This window comes from Anabrus simplex, chromosome 1 (genome assembly GCF_040414725.1).
Source record: "Anabrus simplex isolate iqAnaSimp1 chromosome 1, ASM4041472v1, whole genome shotgun sequence".
NCBI classification, from domain to species: Eukaryota; Metazoa; Arthropoda; class Insecta; order Orthoptera; family Tettigoniidae; genus Anabrus; species Anabrus simplex.
The window spans coordinates 223,956,801-223,984,303 of NC_090265.1; the positions used below are offsets into that span (position 1 = coordinate 223,956,801).

At 37.3% G+C, this 27,503-nt stretch overlaps 1 protein-coding gene across 7 annotated transcripts in view; it reads left to right on the top strand.

The window, feature by feature from the left end:
• LOC136885915 (uncharacterized) overlaps positions 1-16,066 on the top strand; it is a 446,154-nt gene extending 430,088 nt beyond the window's left edge. For all 7 annotated transcript variants that reach the window (XM_067158634.2, XM_067158618.2, XM_067158642.2 and 4 more), the window contains one exon: positions 9,535-16,066. In XM_067158634.2, coding sequence (XP_067014735.2) covers positions 9,535-10,723 — 1,189 coding nt within the window. In that variant the 3' untranslated portion in view covers positions 10,724-16,066. The remainder of the gene's footprint in view (positions 1-9,534) is intronic.
• The last annotated feature ends 11,437 nt before the right edge of the window (positions 16,067-27,503 follow it).

Genomic DNA, 27,503 nt, shown 5'->3' on the forward strand with positions numbered 1-27,503 from the left:
AACTGCTGTCGTTGCACTTATCGCAAAAACATGTTCCGTCTGTGTTTGTTTACACCAGTCAGAGTTGTGAGGCATTGTGAGGAGAGCTCTGGCGCGCTCAAGATTGACTCACTCCTGTATGGCGATATGGAAGATGATCAGTTGCATTCATTATAAACGCTGGAGTAGTGTGTATAAATATTGATAACGGATAAAAACCAACACGCCCGAATTTGCCCGTAATAACTGATGAATCACTAAATGGGTTCTCATTGTAATCGAAGAATATTACACAGATTAATATAGGAATTTTCGAAGGGCATGATAACATTTTCATTAAAACGGGAGTTCTCTTCTACTGTACTACAGCGTCCGCTGTCGGATGTGCACCTGAGTCCGACATCTCACTTTAGCCCTACGTGCCCGCGCTCTAAATTCCTCTTCTGCCTTGAATCATACTTAGCAAGCTTATTACGTCTGTTTCATAGCTTCTTAACCCTGGAGTGGTCGCATGGGTTTTGTCAATATTAATAGTCACACCGGGTCTCTCAGACCCAATTTTTTCTCAGTGTTTTACTATTAGATTTTTATACTTTATATCCAAATACAGTATAGGACTTTATTTCATTTATTTTAATGCAGTTTACATGACTGTAAGATTTAACTATCCCGTTTCTTAACCAAAAAGAAGTATTTTTATAATTACACTGAAAAACTGATTGTTTTCTGTTAACTTGTAAAAGGTAAAACATGGTAACAGTAAAATGTATTTTACTTCTTCTATTTTTTTTTTTTTTTTCACTTGTTCCTGCATCTGCATGCACAAAGCAACACTTTCATATATTTTCTACACAGTCTTAATAAAACATATTATTGAGAATTTCACACTTGAACTATTGGTACAAAAATATGGACTTTTTTTAGGTAATGTGTGAATTGTGTGTCATAATTCTTAAATAAAAATCAAATTAGTTTTAGAAACACATCCAAATACAGGGAAACATCACTTTAATCAATTTCTATGCACATTCTGCAGACCAGACAAGTTGTCCACGTTCTCCGCAAGTGAAATTTTGGCACTTGGGGCAGATGAAAGATGTCCTCCTGTCTTTGTTTGTTGGGCAGAAATGACCAAGAGCTTCTTCATTTTCAGATTTCTCCAATATGGAACGAATCCAGGCAGAATTAGCTTCATCTATTGTTACACAGAAGAAAAATATACTAAACTAACAATGCGAAGTTTGACAACAAAGACGAACGTTAACAGTCGCACCGGGTCTGCGAGACCCTGAACGGCCTGTACGCCCAAAGTTTCCAAGGCACCCGAGAGCGGGCTACTGTGTTCGGTTGAAGGTCGGGAGCCAAGAAGCTACCAGGGAGGGGAAAGCGCTCGGTGCATTCCAACAAGAGGAACACCAATAAGTATGTCCGCCCGGGTCTCGTAGACCCATCGCGACCACTCCAGGGTTAATGTCCCATAACCAAAACGAATAGAAATAAATTTTTGAGAATTTGAACATATCGTTAATGCTAAATGCGGATTTTGCCTTATTGTGAATTACGTTAAATCAAATGTAAAGTTGCATTGCTCTTGTGGAATAATTTTCAGGACTTGAAATTTCTTGTGTTAAATGCAGGTTTGCTTTAAATCGAAACGTACAAGCAAAGTGAAAGATTGTACATTATATATTGATTCTCTGTAAAACAGTACCGAAGAGGCAAAAGGCAGTCCATTTTCAGCCCTAACAAGTCTACAACAATATAGTAACTCATCCAACTATCTTATTTACCCATCAAATTAACTGTTATTGATGTTTCCTCATTTAGAGGAAGTTGGGAGAAATCTTGGTGTGCTAGGCGCATTTAGGGGAGAAATATTTCAAGAATGCCTGGATAGTTTATCTTTAGTTACTGTTCCTCATGGACTAGATTGCTGTAATGACCATGCTCAGGACTTGGTTTCAACATTAATTTTCCACTACATAAGATGCAGATTCTGTTTCTGAATAAAAGAAGTAAGGAAAGTCATACAAGCTTGTACGACTGCAAAACATACCCAGAAAATGTCCAAGTGTCCAGTTAACTGACTGCAGGTGTGAAGTGCTAGTGAGATTCATGATTAAGTTGAACGTGTTAACATATAAATTGTCTTTAGACGGTACCATACATCAGAAGATTAGCAACAGAATATAGAAAGCTTCCACATTCTATCATGCTGTACATCAAATACTTTGGGGTGAAACATTTCCATTAGTTTCCAAGATCAGCTTGTTCAAAATGTATCTGATACCTGTATTGATGTATGGTTTCCAAGCAACAGCACTTACTGGATCGACAAAGAGTCATCTTTGTGCAACAGAAATGAAGTTCTTCCATTCTTTTCTACAAAAATAACCAAAAATCGATGAAATAAGTAATGTGGATATCCCGGCAGCAGCTTGGATTAGAAAGAAGCTTGCTTTAGACCCTAGAAGGGATGAGATTGCAATGATATTGTCATCCATACAGAAGTCCTCATGATGTTTTGGGGAAGCACATTTTCAAGGACCTTGAAATTAGAGATGTAAACTTGCGTCGCATGTATGAACAACATCTGTGGATGGACAGGACAAACTGTAGGAGGCTCGTACACAGCTGCACCTGGCTTGCTGGAGCGAAGAGATGATGATGATGATGATGATGATGATGATATATGTAGGAATTACATGTGTATGAAATACATATTTGTGACAGCATGCAGAGGTTTAATATGTTTAACTGTTGACATTTTTATATATATAAAGGTTATAACTGATAATTTCAACAGCGTTTGATATGCAGTCAATTTTGTGGTGAATTACTAAAATAATACTTAGCTCAACTAGGCACATAAATGTTTCAGATATTAAGTAACTGATGAAACAATTTCTGAAGTAATGTTCTTATGCATTACTAAGTGTAAAACATTTCCTGCGTATTTTTCGCTGAGGTTTTCAAAACAAGTAACACTGTATCTTAATTTACATCAACATATATCACACATAAACTCGGTCATTGGTCATTAAATAACAGTCCTGAAACACCACAATCATGAATACATGGTTTTAAATAATAATAAATAAACAAGAAATTCCAAATTAAGTAACATCCAATCCCATTTAGAAACACATGTTCAAAGTCATGTGCTCATGTTACCTGGTCTCGGATTAAGCTACTACACAATATTTTGGAAGTAATTTATATTCAGATCTATATTTTGAAATAATACATAGTCATGTGACAGATCCCTCCGAGAATGTTTGTGCATAATTTTGTGAAATTACGCCCAGTGATTTAGTTGTACATGTTATTTATATTCATGATTATCGAGAGAGACTTTTTAGGTTTAAAATTTAGGCTTTTACGTAAATTTTATGGTATGTTTATAATTGAGACATATATAGACGAAGGAAATTGGATGATTTGCATCATACTATTATGCTAATCTTTGATTGCATTTTATGACAATTGAGGACCTTGATGTGATTACAGTAAGATTTAAGTTATTTTGAGAAACTGAAAAACCAAAGTTTTAAATTTCAATAACTAACCGATAAATGCAAATGTAAGGTTGTATATTACATAAATATTGTTGTTAACAGTCAGATAAGCCTTACTAATGGTTGTACTTTCATGAATAGAAGGACCAAATTTTCTAAACACATTGCTGATGGAAAGAGAGTAATCTCATGTTCACTGCTTTATAACATTTAAGTTAACCTGTTCACCATCATGGACGATAAATTGTCATTGAGCAGAAAATGCCCTCTGTACATTATGGACGTAGATTTATTACAAATTATTTTGATGAAACGTGCATTGTAATTTACTGAATGTTTTGGGAAAAAAAACTTTCCTTGAAATACTAATAAAATGTATTTTTATCTTACCTTTACTTGTTTGGTACGGTATGCCCCGAAACAGTGTTTAAAGCACAAGGGCACATTTCCACAAGGCAACGCACATTGTTCTTAAGTCTTTTCTAACACATTTTCTGACACAACACACTTCGCCGGCTAGGATATTTTTTCTTGTCTATGGATGGAATCTTAATTTACATCAAACGTATATCACACATAAACACAGTTATCAGTCAGTAAATAGAATGCACAGTCCTAAAACACCACAATCATTAATACACGGTTTAGCGTGAAGAACAAGGGCTTTGTTGATATTTTACCCCTGAATGGATGGGACATGGCACAATGGAGCTGTTGTGTCAGACCGCGCACTACCGCGGGACGGAAATCAGGAAATGTCAATCTCTTCCCCACATTTTGGGTGCTCCAAATGACCAGGCTGTTGAAAATAGGTTGTAAATGGCAAGGAGCAATTTCTTATACCAATTCACAGTTTTCCTCATAGATGGATATGCATTTGTTACTTGATCTACTAAGTCTACACACCCCATATTCTAATTATAATCACCCACTAAATCAGGTTTGAAAATTGCTAATTTTGTGATAGGATCAGCCTTCCATGTATGAACTATTCCCACACTAGAGTGACAATTTGATAAAATGGACACTAGTCTTCTATCGCTGCATAACACATACATGAGTGGGTAGTTGCCTGACTTCCACTTCTTCCCTCCGTAGTTTTTTGGTGTTACCAATTTTCAGTAGCCCAACTCTGTTAGTTCAGACAGTTCCAACTGCATTTGTTCCTTTATTTTCGAGAGCTATAAACAGTTTTGGAGAGCTCCACGAATTGCCCAGATATACTGTTCTGTCATGGTTTAGTAGTGCGTCCATTAGATGCATAATGCTGGGGTTGTACCTTAGTGAAGGCCACGGCCACTTCCTTCCCATTTTAAGACTTTCCTATCCCATCATCTCCATAAGACCTATCTATGTCGGTGCGACGTAAAGCAAATATCATTAGATGCATTGCAGTTGAACCTGAAAGTCCTAAGTCCTGATCTCTGGTGTTGCCTGTACCTTTCCCTATGCAAATACTGCTGTCGTAGAGAAGTCTCGCATAAATCAAAACTTTTGATTCCAGATCTGGCCCTTTTCATCCTAATGGACTGCTTCCACCCCAGTCACCCCTTTAACAACAATAGATTTTCATGTACGGTGACTTCTTTTTTTTTTTTTACCAGGCTGACAACTGTCTCTAAATTTGTGAGTTGTGTGAATACAGGTCGGATCTTATGCAGTTTGTTGTCATTTGGTGTGTCGACACTGATAAAGTGGAGAAATTGAAGTATTGAAGAGAACCTGTATTGTGACTTACAATTCCCAAAGAAAGGTGTTGAAAGCATTTCGTCAATTGGTCAGTACATTTCCATTTAATGGTTTCTTGACAGTACCCATCAATATAATTAGTGATAAAGGCTATCAATGTCATCAACAAGAACTTCTACCCATTTATGAATCCCACTTTCTGGAGTTAATTTTTTCCTTTGAGATTAGATTTTCTCTCACTTTTTCCTTATATAAATTTGTTTCTGTAACTATCAAATTGATAACTTCATCATCAAAGAAATGTTTTTAAATTTTGATAGGCGTGTTATCAATAGTTAGTCCTGTGTGTTTGTTTGAACAGCCGCTATTCCATCAGTGTAATAATGGGGTTTTATATTTGGCCCGTTGATGTCTGCGCTTCACATATCTGACTCCTCCCTTGACCATACAGGAACATATTCATCTCTTTCACTTTCGCCACTTGAACTAACAGCTTCTTAAATATTGTTTTCTAAATTGCTATCACCAAAGCTGAAATCAATACCGCTGTCATTGTCTAGTACACCTTCAGTAAAGTCCGTTGTAATTTCTGTCACTAACCCTTGCTAAACGTCGCAAAGTGCTCGAATTACAGCATCTGCCTGCGTTCGTAATTCATAGCGGGAGCTAGCTCACATATCTAATTGAGAGGAAATGATATTGCTGACATTAAACTTTATATGGGTTTATTTCACAAGTCAAGCAGAAATGTTTGGCCATGTAGATTGTACAGTCCGAACCCAAATTTTTAACTACTATTGGCATATTCTTGCAACTAACCTAAAAAAGAAAAGAGAACTTCTGATATGAAACCATAAAAATAATGCCTCAAATATTGATGTAATAAATCTGTAACAGTCCAAGTTTCCAATATCACTGTAGTTTTAGTTTCATAAAATTATCATAAAAATGACCAAAGATTTGAATTGTTTTCCATTTAAATGCACATAGTGAAATCACAAGGCCTGTTGGGCAATGTGCTAGCACCAGCAGGAGATTTAAATAGCCAATGGTGAATGGGTTAATGTATCGGTGATGTTTTTTTTTTCTTTTTATAGGCAACAAAGCAGCCGTAATTCCACCCCTATCAAAATTCACTCATATTAACCACAGTTTATTTTGCTGTCCAGTTATGACAGGCTTCAGGAGTTCCCCTGCCATCAACCTGAAAGACATTACAGACCTACGGTCTAGCAAGTGCACTTGCCTTTGCAATATGTACCTCTGGCCAGTAGGCAGTAATGATCAATCTTTGAATGATAAAAGCTTAGAATAGTATTCACTAAGAAAATGTTTATTGTTTTGCATTTTGGTAAGCTACATCACTTGGTGTGGTAAGGTATTAGCTTCAGTTAATAATTATTGGTAAATATAAAACACCAAATGAAAGTTGAAATTTGAAGCAAAAGCAATCAAAAAGTAATTCATAAAGTGCAAGAAAATGGCAAGCCACAGAGGTTGTGTAGTGAGAGGAACCCCTGGTCCACAATGTGTTAACATATGTTGTTATTGCATGGAATACTAAAATACTATATAGATATACCCGCTTTGAGTAATTTTATCAGCTGAATATAAATGCACTGTGAATGGAAAATAGATTTGCATGATTCTTTGAATTAATGGACATGGTTATTATTCAGTTTTAACTTTTCCTTTCACTCGTACATTGTTACAGTTGGATTATTTGCAGAATGTTCTGGTTCATAACTCACACATAAGACTCTTCCATACCATTCTACATTTTCAAGTTATAGATTCCTACCAGGAATAGGACATCAGTTCTTTTTTTCTCTTTTCACCTGGCTTATTTACATTAACTAATTTTAAATCATGGTAAGAGAGAGAATTAACTTTTTATTTATGAACACACATATCTGGAAGTTGGAAAAATATGTCAGATATACAGATACAATGCTATTCTTATAATGAAGTTGAACATATTGCAGATTTGTAGCCTACCCTTTTGCAGTAGGTACCCATTGGGAACAATGGTTCAAGAACTGAAGACAAATCTTTTATTAAATTGTCTGACATACATTACAGGAAAAAGGACTCTGGATTTTTCTACTCAGTTTCATTATGTTTATGTACTCCTTAGCAGTTTCAGGTTTATAACACCATAAATTCTCTCTCTTTTGATCCTTCTTGTTTCTGAAAGATCTTTTCCATATTTTTTTCTTTTCTATAACCCCTGTAACACTGCATCTTGTAATAATTTGTATCCCATAACAGTTTGTATCAATCCCTTTGTTCTTTGTTATTAAGAGCTTCAAAACATCTAGGAGAAAGAAAGAAAAGAACCTGATGAAACTGTAACTGTCATCTTGTTACAAATAATGAATTTTATTCTGATTCCGTATTGACTTTAAATATCTAAGATAAAATTCTAAAAGAGTTTAATTGTATAAAGTCCACCTATTCAATACAGGTTTGATATTTAATAAATGGTCTGTCTAAAAAGCTACATAGGACATGTTTCGACTTAGCCTAGAGGTCATCTTCAGCTTAAAATAACACAAAGATTAAAATCGTATTAAAAACAGTAATACATAAAAAACTTGAGATAAAATGCATTCAACAAATCTATGTTTAAAATGTTCATAGCTTTAATTATGAAGACTGTCAGATGTTATTAGTTTGTCGTGTTTCTGGAACGGATTGAAGTTTTGAAATCTGTAAATTTCTTCATGGAGAATAAAAGTATAGATGATGTTCCTGGCTTCATTTCTGTTGCTGATTGGCCACCTGGCAGTTCAGATCTCTATCCTTCAGATTTCAAATTGTGGTCAGTATTATTGACAGCTTAAAGGAAGCCTTCTACCAGGCGAGTTGGCCATGCGGTTAAGGGCGCGTAGCTGTGAGCTTGCTTCTGGGAGATAGTGGGTTTGAGCCCCACTGTTGGCAGCCCTGAAGATAGTTTTGCATGGTTTCCCATTTTCACACCAGGCAAATGTACCTTAGTAAGGCCACTGCCGCTTCTTTCCCACTCCTAGGCCTTTCTTGGCCCATCGTCGCCATAAGACCTATCTGTGTCGGTGTGACATAAAGCCAATTTTTAAAAAAGAGGCCTTGGCGACTGCTGTGGCCAGTTTTCCCATAGCTGTTGTTTGTTACAGAATTGATACATGGCCAGAAAAATTAAAGTCCTGCGTTTGAAGAAATAGTGGGCATTTTGAATGGTGTGCCTATAATTCATAGTTTAAATATAATGGGTGAAGATGGTTTTCTGTGGTTTCCCATTTTCACACCAGGCAAATGCTGGGGCTGTACCTTAATTAAGGCCATGGCCGCTTCCTTCCCATTCCGAGGCCTTTCCTATCCCATCGTCACCATAAGACATATGTGTCGGTGAAGCCAATAGCAAAAAAAAAAAGAAGAAGAAGTTCTTTCAGTCCTAAAAATTGTATTTTCTTTTTTTCCAATCTTTACTCCATATATTATTGTTATAATATGTAATGAAAATATGCATCCTGTTTCCAGTTTCAACTGGGTCAGAAATGGAATGAATGAAGCTCCCATCTAGTAGCAACGATAAAAGCTTTGTTGTCTACCAAAGCCTACCACACTCCTCTGGGGCAATGATTAATGACTGACAGATGAAATGAAATATTGGAGTGTGTTGCTGCAATGAAAGATGACAGGGAAAACCAGAGTACCAAGATAAAATCCTGTCCTGACTCTGCTTTTTCTAGCATAAATCTCGCATAGAGTGACCGGGATGGGATTTGAACCATGGAACCCAGCGGTGAGAGGCTGGTGCGCTTGGCTGCCGGAGCCACGGAGGCTCTCTTATAATATGTAACAGTGCATAATCATGGCCAGACTAGGTTATTGGATTACATTATCAGTTTGGCAAAAGTCAGACTCCAAAACTGATTGTGTGGAGTAGAATCCTTTCTGGTGATCATGGAGATATACTTTTTAAACAAGCAGAACTCACTAAGTAAAACTAAAGACTGTCCCATTGGAATAAAAACTCCATATTCTCTATTTATTTGAGGACTTGATGAATTCTGCTTGTTACAAGTATGCACTTTGACAGGGTGGATACTACTTGTTAGGCCGAACTCTCGACATCATTGTGAGATCATAAAAATAACACTGAACTCTCTTCACTATCAGTCTATCAATAAAGTTAGTTTTGGACTTAATGTCTGTCAGTATGACAATGATTACTAGTACTGTTTTACTTGGATGTGTATGGAGGTATGTTTTGAATTAGTTGCTAAAAACAAATCCTGTTTTTATTTTATTTTTGTATTTTTTCAGTATACAGATACAAAGCATAACAAGAGTTATCCTGTTTCAGGGAATTGGAGGCTGTTCTCCTGCGTCTACAGGTGAAAAAGCTGCTTTTGGAGATGGAAAAGATATCTGAAGAACGTGAAAGGATAGCTGTCGAGAAGAGTAACATTACCCTGCGTTATAAGTGTCTTGAGTTGCGTGAGAAGTTGAACAATTCAATTTTGTCAGGTACTGCAACAGAGAGACTTGGTTGTGCTTCTTCATTCATTCCTACTATCATAGTGGATAGCTCCTCTGTTGCTCGCAGTAAATGTAGCATTTCTGCTGTGAGCCCAGGCAGTAAATCTTCTGCTGCTGGTAAGAAATGCTATGCTTCCTCTCCAGTCAAGTCTAGAAAATCATCATCTTTGAGTGGTAAAGGCAATATTTCCACTCCAGCAACAAGTAATAAGTCAAGTGAATCTGGTATTTGTAAAATTTCTGCAAAGGATGTGTCCTCTTCCAAAGCAATGGTCCAGCATACTTCTGACCCAGAGACTATTCAAGACACTACTCCCCCTAAGTGTATTTCTAGTGTGGCTGGGGGACATGTAATGAAAGGTAAAGTGTCAGGGCAAGACAAACTCCCTTTGAAGCAAACTCAGCAGAAACAAACTACTTCCAAAGCTCATATAGAAATATCTAATACGACACACACAAAATCAAAAGTTCAGTCAGTACCTTCAAGCATTAACAGTAGTTCTGAAGTATGTTTGGCTAGTGTCCCTTCTGATACTTTGTACCCAGTATCACCTTCAGTGGAGAGTCATTCAGTATCACTTCCACCTCAAATTTCTGAAACTGCAAAGACGACTTCGAGTAGTAGTGTCAATAAACTTTTAGTGTCTCCAACTCAACAGCCAAATCAAGAATCATGTGTGAAAGACGAGCCTGTTATGACCAAGTTGGATAATGGCGAAAAAATAACAGTATCATCGTCACCTTCTCAGACTTCTCATATGGTAAAAGGTCCGACAACTTGTAGCGGTGATGGAAGGAATACTAGTAGTGCTAAGAAGTATTTAGTCCCTTCTTCTGAACAACCAGATCTAAAAGTGAGTGTAAAAGAACCTGTTGATGCCAAATTGGATATTGCTGAGGAAATGAGTGAGCCAAGTCATTCACAGTGTGTTCCCGTGAGTACTTTTAAAGAAGATGGTGAACTATTGTCTGATGATAATGATCAGTTGGCTAAGAGGCGAAAATTATCTTAGCCTGATTACCATTGTTAATATTTCCCTTACATGACAAAATTGAATTTAGGTTGCAGTTCAGTAATATTTTGTTCCTGAGGTCTTTTCAGAATTCGAAAATAAATCTTCCTAAATTACCTATAGGTTGTACCTTATATGTAAAGGAAATGGATAGAGCAGCAACTTGCCATGTAAGCACAGATATGGATGGAGTACACGTAAAAGAAGCATATGGATCAACAATTTTCAGCTGTGACTTCCTTCAGTGGAGGATATTTTCTGCCCCCTGGTGAATAAGCTGATAAGTCATAAAATTGATATGTTAACTTATCTGGTTTAAACACTTAATTCAGTATACCAAATTATAAATATGTGCATATACACATTCTCTGTATGTGACAAAGAGAAGGGTCAGTACTTACCTGTTTATGCATGAATGTGGAGAATGTGTAGGAGAATAAATTGGGGTAGATATCTCATTTTTGCTAGTATGTGACTTATCAGCATCAGCTTATTCACTGGGGTCAAAGAATATGAATGGTGGTGACCTTTGTTGATGATTTTCATGGCTCAAGCCCTTCAACACTTAACCCTCATCTTTTCATGTTCCTCTTAGAAATTTCGAAGCTGGGCATCAACTTGTGCTCAGGTCTAGGAAAACGCCCAGCCTTAACATTAGTTACCGTAACTGATCCATATCATTGTTCTCTTGTCTCACTTGTCTCTTCCTCCTCCCTTTACCTCACTGCAGTGTCAATCATATTTTCTCGCATAATTAACACTCTTCCATAATTTACGCATCTCAATATTTTCGGGTCCAAAGTGAAGAAAAAGAAATGTTCATGTATTTGACGCACCCATTTCTTCAAACATCCATCATGCAGCTCCAGATGCGTTTCGAATGAAAGATGTCAACTACTCAGGTAGCAGCCTTCCCATTGCAAAACCGGGCATGCCAAATACTGGGCAATGTGCTGTTATCAGCCGCCCACTGCACTAGCTCATTGAGAGAATCAGCGCAGAAGTGACTAATGATGCTCTATTCCAGTCTGGTACAAACTATTTTACAAGTGTTTCGGGTACGGGACATGCGTTTTCTGTTACCTCAAAATTGTTAGTCCACAGTGAGCAAGTATTTGAGCAATTCTGCATCATATAAACTCGCGGTGATCAGTTACGCCAAAACATACGAGAATAGGCCAGCGGGCCACAAGTATTCAGTGTCCGAATGCAACGTGCACTATCGCAGTAACAGAGAAGTGCACTTAGAGCAACCAACAAGTCTCGCTAAGCACTTCGCGAATCAAAAAGCGGAAAGTTTCCAAAAGTGGAGGAGGATGTGCTTAAATATATATAATTTCATTACGCAGCGTTTCTCATGAAATGCTGTATTTTAAAGTATGAGAAATAGCTGCTGCGCATGGAATCAGTGTCTCGGATTTGAAGGTTAGCCGAAGCTGGATAATTAATTTTATGAAGAGGAATGGACTTTCTCTTCGATGGAGAACAACATTATGCCACAAAATGGTCAATGATTTTAACCAAAAAGTAATTGATTTTCGTTGTTTTGTGATTGAGATACGTAAAATGAAGGAATGTTTGCTCTCCCAAATAGGAGCCACAGGTCAGATGCCAATCAGTTTCCATATGCCACAAAGTCGAACAATCGATAAGAAAGGGACTTCGAGTGTTATCGTACACGCTATCGGAAGCGGTGCTGCATTGCTTACTGTAACAGATGATGGCAGAAAGTTTGGACCTTATGTTGTTCTAAAACTAAAAGTAATGCCTAAAGTAAAATTTCAGCAAGGGATCCGCGTTCGTATCGAAGAAAAAGGCTGGATGTACATGTCACTCGTACAAGATTGGATATGAACGGTTTGGGGAAATATAGCAGGGTCCCTCCTTCGATGCCTGGCCCTTCTCGTGTTGGACAGTTTTCTTTTTTGCCAGTATGTCATTATTTTTCACCTGTATTTTTTGTCAAAAAGTGCGCTAATTACGTGAGAAAATACAGTACTTTTCAGCGATGTTCACCACCACCCTCATCAGGATTACTTTATTCAAGAACTGAAAAAAGATGCAAAGGAAAGCAGCACAATTTGTTCTCGGTGATTTCTGATGAAAGAGTAGTCTTATGAAAATGTTACCCACTTTGGGTTGGGCTCCGAGGACTTGGGAGTAAGGTGACAAGCTGCTTGACTAAGGGCCAGTTCTATTTGTAGGTAAACTAGATTGTAACTATGCGGGAGGTAAACTATCTGCCTAAGTGCTAGAAAGTTATCTGGAGCTAGACACTATTGTATGATGTTAGCTACAGTTGACTGATTTTCAGGAATTCCTAGCTTTCAGCTATCTTCAGTTGTATGTTGTTTTCCTGTACTTGCATCATCCCCACTCCTAGGTTTTTCCTATCTCATTGTCGCCATCCTCGGTGCGACGTAAAGCAAATTATAAATAATAAATTAAAAAGAAGTACTTGCATCAGCTTAGCAAGGGGAGTCTGTAGTGTTATGGATGCCAGTTTATATCAAGATTTTGTGAGGTTTATCCCTGTGGGTTCAAAATCAGTACCTGTTTGGGCTTAAATTCTCAAGATTTTAGCATTTAAATTTTCATTCACCATTATAAGCTGTCATGTAAGCTAGTGTTTCAGAATGGTCAAGGTGTTAGCTCTGGAATTGAAGGTGCACAGGTTCAAGTCTCAGTTAGGCTGCTCTTTTAAAAATTTAATTTAAATTTGGTTATTTTTGTTCCCTGTCAGTGATTTTAACTCTATGTCTTATGTGCTTCCACATACATATACTGTATACATACATTTTCCTTATGGACTTATTGTCTTCCAGCATTCTGTCTGCAGGGTTCTGTGGATTAAATAAGTGCCTGCATGGTACTCTATTTGCTACTAGCTCTGTGGCCTAGTTTAATTTTACATGCTTCCTTTATGGATAATTTATTTCATTCTGATGTTCAGTCATAAAATCACTTTCTAATAGTAGCACTTACATGAAGCATTGTCCTAGTAGATATAAGATTAAACATTTGAATAAAATATATTATCAAGAAAAGAATGTATGAGGAAAGGCATTCAGATAAATACAACAGCTAATTCCTTGCAAAATGTTGACATGCAATTGGTGTCCCTGACACCGGATGCAAGAGAAAGAGAGAGATGTGACTGCAGAAACTCAAGGGGAGCATTTATGATTAAAAACCAGCACTATAATGCCGACTGTTACGATATGTTTCCTGAGCTAATTTAAGTTGTATGTCACAAAAAATACAGCTACAGTAATAATGTTCAGATCTCAAGACTTGCTCAGCTGTTGGTCTTATTTGACTAGTGGCTGACAGGGCTACCCTGGAGTGTTTTGAACAGAAATAACCTTTATGCGGAGGACAAGTTACATATTAATTTACCTATAGGTGGTAGAACCGGCCGTAAGGGGTATAGGGGTACGTTCCAAGCTGTCAGTGGAGAGATGGCGTGGATTGACATTGGAAGACGAATAAGCTGGAACAGAGTTTTAAAAGTGGGAATATCAAGATAAATTTGGAATTCAAGAAGACAAGTTGGGGGAAGAAATTAATTTATAGGCAGATGAATTAGGGATTTAAATAATTAACCAAGGGAGATGTTTGATAAATTTTCAGCTTCTTTGAAATCCTTTAAGAATAGACTAGGTAAGCAACTGTTAGGGAATCTGCCACCTGGGCATCAGCCCTAAATGTATATCTATGGTGACTGATTTATATTATATCCTACACTCACAAAGGTTGCATCCGAATGTTGTGTGGATCCGTGCATTTCTTGTACGTATATTCTATCCACATGTGGTTACATGGTAAGTCGCTGCTCTCCTTTCATTTCAATCTTGTCGACTTTCTTACTTGGGCATTTATTGGTGGTAATTTAAGTCCCATTGTAATTCAGACCCAGCCTCCTCAGATGTGTGCATCCTTTACTCTCAATTATTTAAAAAAAATTAAGTTTTACTATCAGATATCCAGGCTTAAAGAGAATATTTTACATTCATGCTTCCACTGTTGTAAATTGTTTGATATTATCAGGACTAATTTGAAAACTTGTTGCATGATGTCATTGTCAGAAATTACCATTTTGTGTATGTTCTGAGGTTTATAACTGGTGAATCCATTCCTGGGAGCATTCAACTTGATACTTTTTTTAGTCTCTATATTTTATGAAATAGAGCAAAACAGGTGACTCCTTTATAATGCTACAGTATTTTTAACTATATTAGAGCACCCTAAGAAAGGTCTCTTGTGTGGTGGATTTTGTTTTGATTGGTAGGGAACAGAAACATTCCTTTTTCAATTTGGATCCGCACATACTTTAAAACTCCTGAGAAAATATACGAAGTGTTAGATTAATCACATCACATGATAATGTCAGGATTATGCACGGTCACATCTGATCCTATATTCTTATACCATCTCCGTTCTTATGTACAATTGATGTATTCTGCATCATTGGTTTTAATATACAGTGAGTGTTAAACCCCTGTACATCTAAGGTTATGAAAGAATTATCATCAAGTGACCAAGAATTGAGATCACTAACAAGGCTGGGAATAATTTATTACAAAAATCAGAATTTAATGATGTGTTTAGTTTGGTAACAGAAAGTTTGAAAATACTTAGGAACAATAGCTGCTCATGATCTGAGGCATTACCATTCCCACTATCACAGAGGATTTATAGACTTTTGTGTGGAATATTGTATGAAGGACTTGGAGGAACCCTATTCATTTACTACTTGCTGCCCTTTTGCTATTAAATTCTTCATGACTTAAATACCTTGGCAGCTGCTATCCTTTGCTAATCAAAATTATATGTTGCTGAGTATTTTCTACCTGAAAATTGGCTGTTCAATAAGTAAATTTTCATTTATTTGGAAATAAATCAGCTAATTCAAATTACTACTAAATGTTGTTACAAGTGATTCTTTTCAGATGACAGACAAATCATAACATTGTCTATTTTTCTGAAATTATCCATCAATTTGCAGAGTACTTCTTTCCAAAAATTCATTTGTATATTTTACATACTTCAGAGAGTAGGAGAGGAGCTAATCGTCATTGCTCCTAGGGTAGACTTATGTGATAGAAATTTTATGACATCTTTTTCATTTGATGAAGAATTGTTCCACCATACCAGTCAAAGAATATCCTTCAATGCTGATTGTTCCCAAGCCTTTTTATTTCCATATTAATAGTCTGTTAGTCTTGCAGAGAGATTCTGAAAATTTTTTACATCAAGAAGTAGTAATGAACCAATTTTTTTTTTAAATGGTGTTTCTGTAATGTGTATGCCCTGCTTGCAAATAAATTCAGATTTTAAATATGTTATAGTTATTATTATAAAACTGGCTGTTCCCTTGTACTTAGTTATGTTTCAAAGAGTATGAAGTTACTGAAATTTAGTAATAGATGCTGAAAGACTAGCCAAAATGAGCAAACAACATGCAAGATAAAAAACAAAAATTCTCCCTCCCCCAGCAAAAAAAAATTTGGAAGTCTCCTAGTCACACGTGATTGGTTGGAGACTATCAGAGGGTTGAGAAGGGTCCACCTATTCAATATCATTAGCTTAACTCTTAGAGTGGCAGGGATCGTGATCGCGCTCCTCTGTAGGTTGGCGAAAAGTGCCAGGAGGGCTATCACGCTTCATGTTGTAGCTGTCTATGTAAGTCGTAATAGTTTGCACATATCTGACAGATGGCAACTTCAATCAGCATCACTCTGTAGTAGAAACTACATAGTTTCTAAATCTACCACCAGAATCTCTTTGTGGCATGTTGTGTTGATGTGTTATTTTCTCTATTTCAGCTGTTGGGCATGTACCTGTAGACCATGTGTTTGTAATAATAGTGACTAGTTATCGTATTGTGTTTGAAAATGATGAAGATTTGGTAGAGGATGTTAATGCACTTGGCACGGACACCAACACCAGATTGATTGTTAAGAAGGCGCAGGAGTATAGCAATAACAATAAGGAGCATAACAATTTACAAGGAACATAGGGACATTCATTTCAAAGCAAATTAAACAATAGATCACTACATCTGATGAAAAGGAATACTTATTCAAGTTATGAATGTTCCCATTCAAGCCAGATACAAACAATTACCCAAATTACTATTCAAGGAGACATAATTTATAAATCAAGTGGCTCGTCTATACAGATGGGGAATGTCAACTCCCAGATAAACTCGGGAACATTTGGTTGCTGTAGGAGCGACGACATAGTTTGATACCAGTCACAGCCATTTTGATGCATTATTTGGTTTCAATTTTGGATGTGTTGTTGGACTTCATCAATGTTTTAGACTTGGATTTTAAATTGAGACATACCAGATTGTTTTCTTTATTATTGATTCTATGTGAGCATATGTTTTCCAATTGGGAACATGCATCATTTTCAAAAATATTTTTTTTGAAAAGTACACCAATGAAATAGTACGTAAACGTATTACATTGCGGTATGTTGCCTTGTTTTCTACCATTAAAAAATATATTTAATAGTGCCTTTCCGCAAGGCGAGTGAAACGGCCTCTGACGTAAGCGGCGCGCTGTGACGTCACGATCCAGTACCGCATGGAGCTCTACCAGCCGTTGTGCATCAGCCGTTGCTAAAAGCCGATTGTTTATTATTCATGATCGCGAATAACTTCAGAATGACAGAAGAAAGGTTCAAAACAGCACAATCAGACAATCTATCATGTGTAAATGTCATCATTCTTGAAAAATAGTGACTTTTGTGGCCGCAGAAATTCGCGGATAACAAGCAAGTTTGTAAGTGGCGTCTTCTATATACGTGCAATGTACTATAACCCATAGTATTAGGATAACAACGAACCTGGATAGATATCACATCACTTTCAACATTTCTTTCTAGACTGATTCCCCTATTAAAGAATAACATTACATTTTCGGGCTTTCAGCATTAGTAAAGTAAGAAATCGGATTTCAGCACTAACATAAACATATAGGTAGCATTATAGTACTAGTCCGCTTCTGTGGTGTAGTGGTTAATGTGTGCCACTCCCGGAGGCCCGGTTTCGATTCCCGGCTCTGCCATGAAAGTTGAAAACAAATAGTACGAGGGCTGGAACGGGGTCTACTCAGCCTCGGGAGGTCAACTGAGTAGAAGTGTTTCGAATCCCACCTCAGCCATCCTCGAAGTGGTTTTTCGTATTTTCCTACTTCTCCTCCAGGCACCTAAGGCCACGGCCGTTTCCTTCCCTCTTCCTTGTCTATCCCTTCCGATCCTCCCATCCTCCAACAAGGCCCCTGTTGAGCATAACAGGTGGGGCCGCCTGGGCGAGGTAATGGCCCTCCTCACCAGTTGCATCACCATACTCAGTCTCACGTTCCAGGACATAGCCCTTGAAGTGGTAGAGGTGAAATCCCTCGCTGAGTCCGAGAGAAAACCAACCCTGAAGGATAAACTGATTAAGAAAGAAAGAAAGAAAGAAAGAAGGAAAGAAAGATCATAGTACTATAGGGCTATAATCTATCATTCCCCAAAAATATATATATTTATGGTTGGGACAACTGGCCTACCCACTTCCGGGGCCCATGAAAGAGAATTAAATATCTTTGTGGAGGGAAAAAGTTAAACATGATAAAGATAAATATGACTTCATCTAGTTTTCACAAGTCGGGCTGAGTGGTTCAGACTGTTGAGGTGCTGGCCTTCTGACCCCAACTTGGCAGGTTCGATCCTGGTTCAGTCCGGTGGTAGTTGAAGGTGCTCAAATACGTCAGCCTCGTGTCGGTAGATTTACTGGCACGTAAAATAACTCCTGCAGGACTAAATTCCTGCACATCGGCGTCTCCGAAAATCGTAGAAGTAGTTAGCGGGGCGTGAAGCCAGTAACATTAATTACATTTGGCTTTTAACAAGCTGAGCATATCAGGAAAGAAAAGTGTCCTGGTGACATTTTAGTCGCTCAATACAGGAATGTCTTTGGGTGCTGTGACTTTTACTTTTTTTTTTGCTTTACGTCACACCGTCACATATAGGTCTTATGGCGACGATGGGACAGTAAAGGCCTAGGAATGGGAACAAAGCGGTCGTGGCCTTAGGTACAGCCTCAGCATTTGCCTGGTGTGAAAACGGGAAACCACGGAAAACCATCTTCAGGGCTGCCGGCAGTGAGGTTCAAAACCCACTATCTCCCGGATGCGAGCTCACAGCTGCGCGCTCCTAACCGCACGGCCAACTCGCGCGGTATTTTTACCCTTCGGTTTATTGACTTGGCTTGTATAACCTAAAACTTAGGCTAAGTTGGATAAGATTTTTAAACACCTACATCACTATTTTCACCTGTGTGCAATTATGTTATTTATTTCATTAATATTATGATAATTATTATAATTGAGCATTGTTAACTTATAAGACCCCAACAGACAAGCATTGGTTTTGTGTAGAATTATACATTTGTTAAATTCACGTTGTTTCATTTCATGATGTACACGCCTATCCTTTGTTACATTATAGAGTATTTAGATATAGCCTAAATTTCTTTACCAATTAAGCTCTTCAATAAAGACATACATAACTGTCCCATGCCAAGATATATTGGTAGAATTAGAGCTGTCAAAATGGTTCATAACCCCTTTGATTTATTATCTTGACATGGATCACCCTAAACATAGGTTAGGTTTGGAGAATACTTTAATAATCAGCATTATTTAATGCACTGTTTATTACTTTCATATTCCAAGATGTAATTGAAGCATTTAAATAAAGCATCATACATTAAAATTTAAAGTTTTACCACTAGAACAGCTGACATGGAAAAGTGATTTGAAAATTCAAACAAATTCATCTTACGTTAAAATCTTCAAAAAAATAAACTGTAGACTTTTCCGATATATCACCACCATTTCTCCAGCTCGCCAAAATCCATTTCTCCCTAGTTTTAGCGTCTTTGGAACGTTTATAAACAATTTGTTTGGGATGGTATGCGATGTGCTATTGCACATCGGAACTCTACACCATTTATAAGTTTTCTGCCTCACTGTCTGTGCAGGATACATTTTAAGCCTAAAATATACCACTCAGATTATAATCCAATGTATAGACCTCGAATTTAACCATACTAGACACTAACGTAAAGTAGAAATACGCGAAGTGTATCCTGCTTCTCACAGCACACTGTGTTATTTCGTCTGCTAATTCAGTCAACCTGTACGATGACGTCAGGCCAATGAGATCGCGTACTTGCGTGACGTGACATTTTCGTAGATTTTTATCATGTTTGGAGTTATTATTTGTACATTCTGATCACATTTTTGAATTCTGCATGCAATTTTGAATCAGATTAGCATATTTTTAATTAAAACCCCGGATCATGCATGTTCCCTATTGAATCATGGCTGAAGATGACCCAATGTATGTGGGGTCAAAACTAGTACCAATTATATAGGACACTATTTTACATGTAACAGGCTTTAACAGCTCCATTTTAGGACACTATATTAAGCTACTGTAATTGTATTGAATAGGTGGACCCTTCTCTACCCTTCGATAGTGATCAGTTGTCAATACGGACCATAATGAAATAACTTATGATTGGTTGGAGAGACAGGCATTCCCACTGTCTGAAATCCAACATCCCCTCACTAGTAGAAAAGTCTCTCACAAGTCTTTTCACCCCCTCCCTTATAATGATAAAATAAAATTTTATAAGGTGGTGTTCATGCAACGATTATACATTACTACTGTATATCTTCAAACTTTCTGTTCTTTGTTACAATGTAAATGCCATGTTTTTTAGATGTGTGTTTTGCTGTCCAGTTGTTATCCGCATATCATTCTTACACTTACTAGGTCTCGTTGTGTAGTGTGCTCATATGCCACTATTTAGGTTTGATATTGATTATGAGATTTCCAAGGGTAAGAATACAGTGAAGCCCAGATGCAAGATTAGCTGATTCTGTTAGCTGTACAACAGGTGTGGGTTGTGCACACAATGACACTTCTTTCTTACTTGCATCACTCAACTATTTCTTTGTTTGAGGTGGTGCTGGTAGATACTCACTGACTGAAGGAAAAAATGGATCACTTCAGAATTTTTGAAATATTATGTTTATTACCTGAAACCTGGATTTTTGATTACACATCACATTGCAGTAACTGTACTCTGAGCACATTATTCTCACCATTGGATTTCACTGTTAAGCTTTTACAATATTTCATGACCTTTCAAAAAGTTGCAAATATTTGCAATTTCACTAAATAGAATTGAAGGGACACTGGCTTGTCTTAATTCACAATCTTGCAACACTGACCTTTTTCCTCATTCCATTATTGTGTTTCTGTACCATATGCCAGGGCATGCTACCTACAAGGTCCTGGATCACTTCCTGGGAATGCTCATCCACTCATTTCATTTTTTATGTCAGATTTTTATGTCAGACATTTTGCCCATGAATATCCTGTTGTTCAATGGGATTGCGGTCTGGGCTATGTGCTGACCAGTTCAGGGTTTATATCCTGATGTGAAGAAATTCTAACACACAAGAAAATGACATGGGGACAAATGATGTGTATCAGTGTGAAGTCTTCACCGACAAATGAAGCAAAGGAGCTTACATTCTGTGTTAACATCTCCTCAAGTATGGGTGTTTATTCAGAGCATCTTCATCAATGGTGAACAGACTCAGTTTGTGTCTCAAAGCTAATACTGTACTACCCCCAACCATGGCAGAGCCACCTCCAAGCGACGTCCTCTCAGAGATATTGACAAGAGATACTGAGTGACAGGAGACAAAATCAAAATCATGACTCCATCTGTGGAGAGCATCACTGATCACCGGTCCAATTCCAGTATTAATGTGCAAATTCTAATCATGCTGCTAGGTGCTGGGAAGTAAGCTGCATACTACCGTAATAGCAGGTTTTCTTGACCTCATGTTGGCTTCCAGAAGTCTTCACAATACCACTTCTACATGTTGGTGCTTATTTGTTTCCAGTTCAGTGTTTACAGAATGATCCACTTTTTTTTTTTGGTCATACTCATCTCCGAATATACAGTTTTCCTGCTCAACAAACCACTTCACACTCAATGTATTTCATATGCAAACTTCTTGTGAATAAGCAAATGAATTCTTGCATAGAACATGCACGCAAATTGCAATTGGTGGAGGGCGGAGTCAGGCTTGGTGAAGCTTGTGCACTTGCCATTTGGACTTTTTGTCTCTACACTGTTCTCTTTCAGACAGTTCGACTTCAAAATGGAGTGAAGTTTCTGCTGGTGTAAACACTCAAGCTTGTTAATGTCTTGGCGGTATAATGTCCCGGCTCCTCCTCCATAAAATAGTGTTAAAATTACTACAGCTTGGTAGACCATGAGTTTTGTATGGATAGTTAAATCTTTGTTCCTGAACACTCTCTGGGATAGTTGTCCAAATGTCATTCGAGCAGCACAGAGTCTGTTTTTCATATTCAATTCTGAGCTACATCGCTTAGACAACATGCTGTAAAATTAAATTCTTTCAAGGTCCACCTATTCAATACAATGACATTTTATTGTGATTCAATCACATGTCAAATGGTCAAAATGGTACTAGTTTCAGCATCTATGTGCCATCATCAGCTTTAAGTACAAATTAAACAATATATATATTCCTAAAACATCTAAAACACATTATAAAATACAATTACTGTAGTGATACATGAGATAAGTTAAAATTATGATACAATTGATTGCTGTGATATAAAATTCTTAAAATTCCGGCTGTTCGTTACATAGTTCAGTCTGTGTACATTTGGGATAAGTGAATTTGTGCTGTTGTATGCTATCTATGTGAGTGACATTTATTCCTTTGATATTAGGTGGTTCCGGAGAAGTTCTCCACCATGGTTATACGTATGCACGACACTAATCACAAATTTACCGACTTTGAACAAGATATGGAAGTTCTTCAAACAGCAAACAAGGGACCCATAATGAATATTATTGAACGTTGTTACATCAACTGCGATCAATACTTCAATGCCAATTATAATTTAAATGAAATTTACTAGAAACCCAATATCCTTTCCGATCTTTTAATCGATTGGCTTAAAAATACCAAACTATCGCGAAAAACAGTTCGATTTTCAAAGTAATCCGGGATACACACTCCCGTCAATTACCCCCACTACCCCATCCTTAGTTCCATTCCCCTGTCGGTGCTCCGCCTTCTTCCTTCCCCTCGCCTCCTTTACCGCTGCCCACACACTTCGTCTGGCTCTGTCTGTGTAACAACACGTTTAACATGCTGCTCAAGGTGAGTCAGTCATCATTCAATGGTCCTTATGATTCTATTAACTTCCTTACATTGCTTCCAATGTCTAACTTGGCTATTTTCTCCTTCAGGTTTAAATTGAAGTGGGATTTCATCTTTATTTATATCACGAGTAAACTTCTCCGGAACCACCTAATATCAAAGGAATAAATGTCACTCACATAGATACCATACAACAGCACAAATTCACTTATCCCGAATGTACACAGACTGAACTACGTAACGAACAGCTGGAATTTTAAGAATTTTATATCACAGCAATCAATTGTATCAATTTTAACTTATCTCATGTATCGTTACAGTAATTGTATTTTATAATGTGTTTTAGATGTTTTAGGAATATATATATATTGTTTAATTTGTACTTAAGGCTGATGATGGCACATAGATGCTGAAACTAGTACCATTTGACATGTGATTAAATCACAATAAAACATCATTGTATTGAATAGGTGGACCTTGAAAGAATTTAATTTTACTGTAATCCCACTTCAATACGGAACCAATGAAATTCATAACTATATAAGTAGACAAGATGCTCCCACGGTATGAAAAGTAGTCAACGTGTTCTACTATTGTACCGTATTTGCTCGCATATAATAATAATAATAATAATAATAATAATAATAATAATCGTATGGCCTCAGCTACCGTGTGCAGACATTTCAATCTGACGCCATCTGGCTGTCTGCTCGTCAATTTCGACGTTCCGTTTTACTCTTGGCCCCCACTAGGTGGCAGACCGAGTAAACCGAAACTCTCTTGGGCGTCTATGACTGAGATTTAATTAATTTTGTCGGGTAAACACCAAATGTGTCACCAGAGATCTTTTACATGCCGACATCGTACGACATGGAGTGTCGAATGGACTTTCTTCCGCCCTTCAAAAATCCGACTACCTCTGCCGGGTTTGAACCCGCTATCTTGGGATCCGGAGGCCGACACTCTACCGCCGATCCACAGAGGCAGCTTGCTCACATATAACTCACCCCCACGTATATCTCGCACCTCATGTTTAAAATTTGAAATTCCAGAAAAAAAATCCCCACACATAACTCGCATTAATTTCTGATGCCATAAATACATATGGTACATACACGAAATAAAGTTTGGGTATTCCGTGGACGTACCTACATTACATATCGGAACTGTGCCTATTGCTGTTATGGTACTTTTTACATTATAAGAAGCTGAATTTCTTTCTACCTGTAGAACGGTTGAGGCTAGCTGTTGTAACAAAAATACCTAACTCTCAAACAGTGTTGCCAACTTAGCAGATTTTCCGCTACATTTGGTGGAATTAGAAGACTGTCGGCGGAGTAATATATAATTTAGCGGACAGCGGATTTTTTTGTCAGAATTCTAGATTTATTATAGCGGAATTTAGTGTTTTATCAATTTTATGTTTTAAAAAAAATTGTATTCCAGTCTTTCTCCGAGCTATTCCGTATTTCTTGACAGGAGCTAGCAGTCACATGAGGAAAACATGTTATTTGGATTTGATGTTATGAGGTCCTGGTGTCATAAATTTATAATGCACATGAAAGGGTACGTATCTTTTAGTTGACGAATGACGACAGATAATGAAATTGTGAGAGAGTAGCATTTATATTTATGCTATGAAGGAAGACCGTTTAATGAACTGGTCTGTTCTGTGTGTGGCCCCTGAGGTAGGGGATTCACGTAGTTTTCACCCGGCACTAAAACACCTACAAGTTTTAGCTCGCCGGCTTATGGGCAGGGGGTTAATCCCAGTGAGACTCACAGATCAGGTGAGTGCAGACATTTGCTATTATTATCATTATTGCTCATTATCGGATTTCTTGGCGGAATTTTAGTGGATTTTTAGTAGTATTTAGTGGATCTTGAAAATATAAGTTGGCAACACTGTTCGCAAATCCCGCCCCAAGGCCGCATTCCTAGCCAGTCACAAGCAATAGTTCAGTTCAACATCTGCGGTGTTGGTAGTGTGTTCATTGTGTTTGCTTTAAAATGGCGTAGTTTCTGTAGGAATAATAAAGTAATCTTGTGTTTAACGAGTGATTTATACAGTAGATCAGTGTGTATTCATTGTGTTGTGCTATGCGAAGCATTCTTCTTATACAGAATGCCGCTTTCGATTCATTTGCAAATTTCCTGGCATCCTCCCTCCCCATAGGAGTGTGGTACATAAATTAGTTAAGAAATTCCGCACCACCGGGTCCATTCTGAACAAGAAATCACGCAGGAGACGAACTGTTTTAACAGGAGCTCTCTTGGAAAGAACTCCAACAAAATTCCTGTCGCGTCTCGCCGTACAAGCTAATGTATCATTATCTCCTGCCCAGTCCGGCCCCGCGTTGTAGGGGGCAACGCGTCCGCCTGTCACCCGGCGGCCCCGGGTTCAATTTTCGGCTGGGTCAGGGTTTTTTAATTGTAATGATTAATATCCCGGGACTGGGTGTTTGTGATGTCCTTAACCTTTCTTTCCTCACACACACATTATTCCAACACACCGCCATTCCAATTACACGCAGGTTCATACAATATGCTGCCAGTAGGGGCAAAGGATCCACATGGGTCGACGCCCCGAACAAATAGCATTAAAAAAATATATATATATGTCCCCTCCTCCGGGGTCACTCAGTCGGCGGAGCGAGAGTCCCAAAGGGTGGACCGTTCGCAGGGCCAACTTTGCTGTTTCGGGACAGACCTCAGAATATTTATATTTGCAGGGCCATAGGTGACTGGATAGGTGACATAACATGGAGAAAGAAAAATCGGAACAAGAAAAAAAAAAACAACAACATTTATTAAAATATTAAAACAGTCTGGGCAGTGCAGAAGAGAAATAAAAATTATTTACATAAACAAAACTCAAATTGATTGCTTCTGGTTTGGGAAATGAATATAAGTCCACAGCATGCCCATGGTTTCCATTTGTCTCGACCTGTCTTCAATGAAACACCATCCGAAGTCACACTCTAGGTCAAATCCTCCATTTAAGGAACTGTAACATTTGACCAATCACAGTATTAGCAATAATGTCGTTATGACCACAAATGCTACATTAAATTATGAAATTATGATATTCCCTTGTGGGATAAATTTTTACCAATTACTTTACCTCCTCATAAAAGTTTGGGTAAATTCCCATCAATTTTCTTTCTAAATTATCATGTCTTTTCTCTGAAAATATTAACTATTTATTTTCCTTTCTAGAAGTTTCCTTTATCTTGCTATAGAGAATTCAGTACTATTTTTATTTTTAAAAAAATATTTTCCCCTACTCAGAAAATCCACTAGCAAAACACTTGGAAATCTCAAAACATTATCGTTAAAAAAATGCTTTGACAAATTTCTTTACAAATTCTTTGACACATTTGGAAATTCTTTAACATACTTCTTTGGAAATTCTTTGGCATATTCCCCTCCTTCATAGATTACGTTCGACTGTATTCCTTTTGTAAACCACATGAAATGGTTTCTCACTAACTAATACGCTGTGGATAGATAAGAGTATCACGTAGCGAAATGTGCAATCAACGTAAACTAAAATTCCATTGGACAATAAATCACACAAGAAAATCACTAAAAGAATAGATACTCATGGAAACACATGGATAAGCTGTCACACAATAACACTATCTCCCCCAATTATTTATCAGCAGATTTTATCACACTGTCGAGGATATTTTTTTTATTATTAAGTTCCTTTTTATTATTATGTCTCCCTTCAGAATTACGTTGAAAACCCTCGCATTATTGGCAGATAATAGTAAAGATTCACCATGACCTGTGTTAAATGACAAAAATAGGATGAGTAAAAGAATAACATCGAAGAAATAATCATCACCACCATCAGTTAGGGAACTTTGGAGGATGCACTCATAACCCTCAGGGAAAGAAAAATAATTATCGAGCCATACTTTACATAATATAAGTTGTTGAGTGAAAATCTATTTTTATTCCCTGAACAATTAATTATATCACCAAAAATCACAATATCCTCACGACTAACATGTACCCTAGCGGTCCCATGTCGTCTAATATCATCACAAAAATTCATCATCACGATCATCGCTCACATTTAATTCTCAACAACCATTTAAAATTATTCCGACTTATTATTATAATTATTATTTCCCTGATTATCACTCCTAAAAGCATCATCTTGATGAGCTGCCTACTGTCTACAGCAATCACCTTCCCTTCTAAGATCAACCTTATTTCACAAATCAGTTATTCATTAAAGCTTCAATTTAATTATAATTTTAATCTTCCAATTAATTACATCCTTATCGTTATGATTTTTATGAAATCACATTTTATTCTTATTACTATTACTATGCTTATTATTAGGCTTCATTCCCCCGTAATTCATTTTGAAGACCTTAATTACTCATAACCTCATGAAATTCACTAACAACTGGGGTTATCAATCACTGAATCAACACCGTAATATTCCAAGAAAATGCACAAAATGCAACTAATGAATC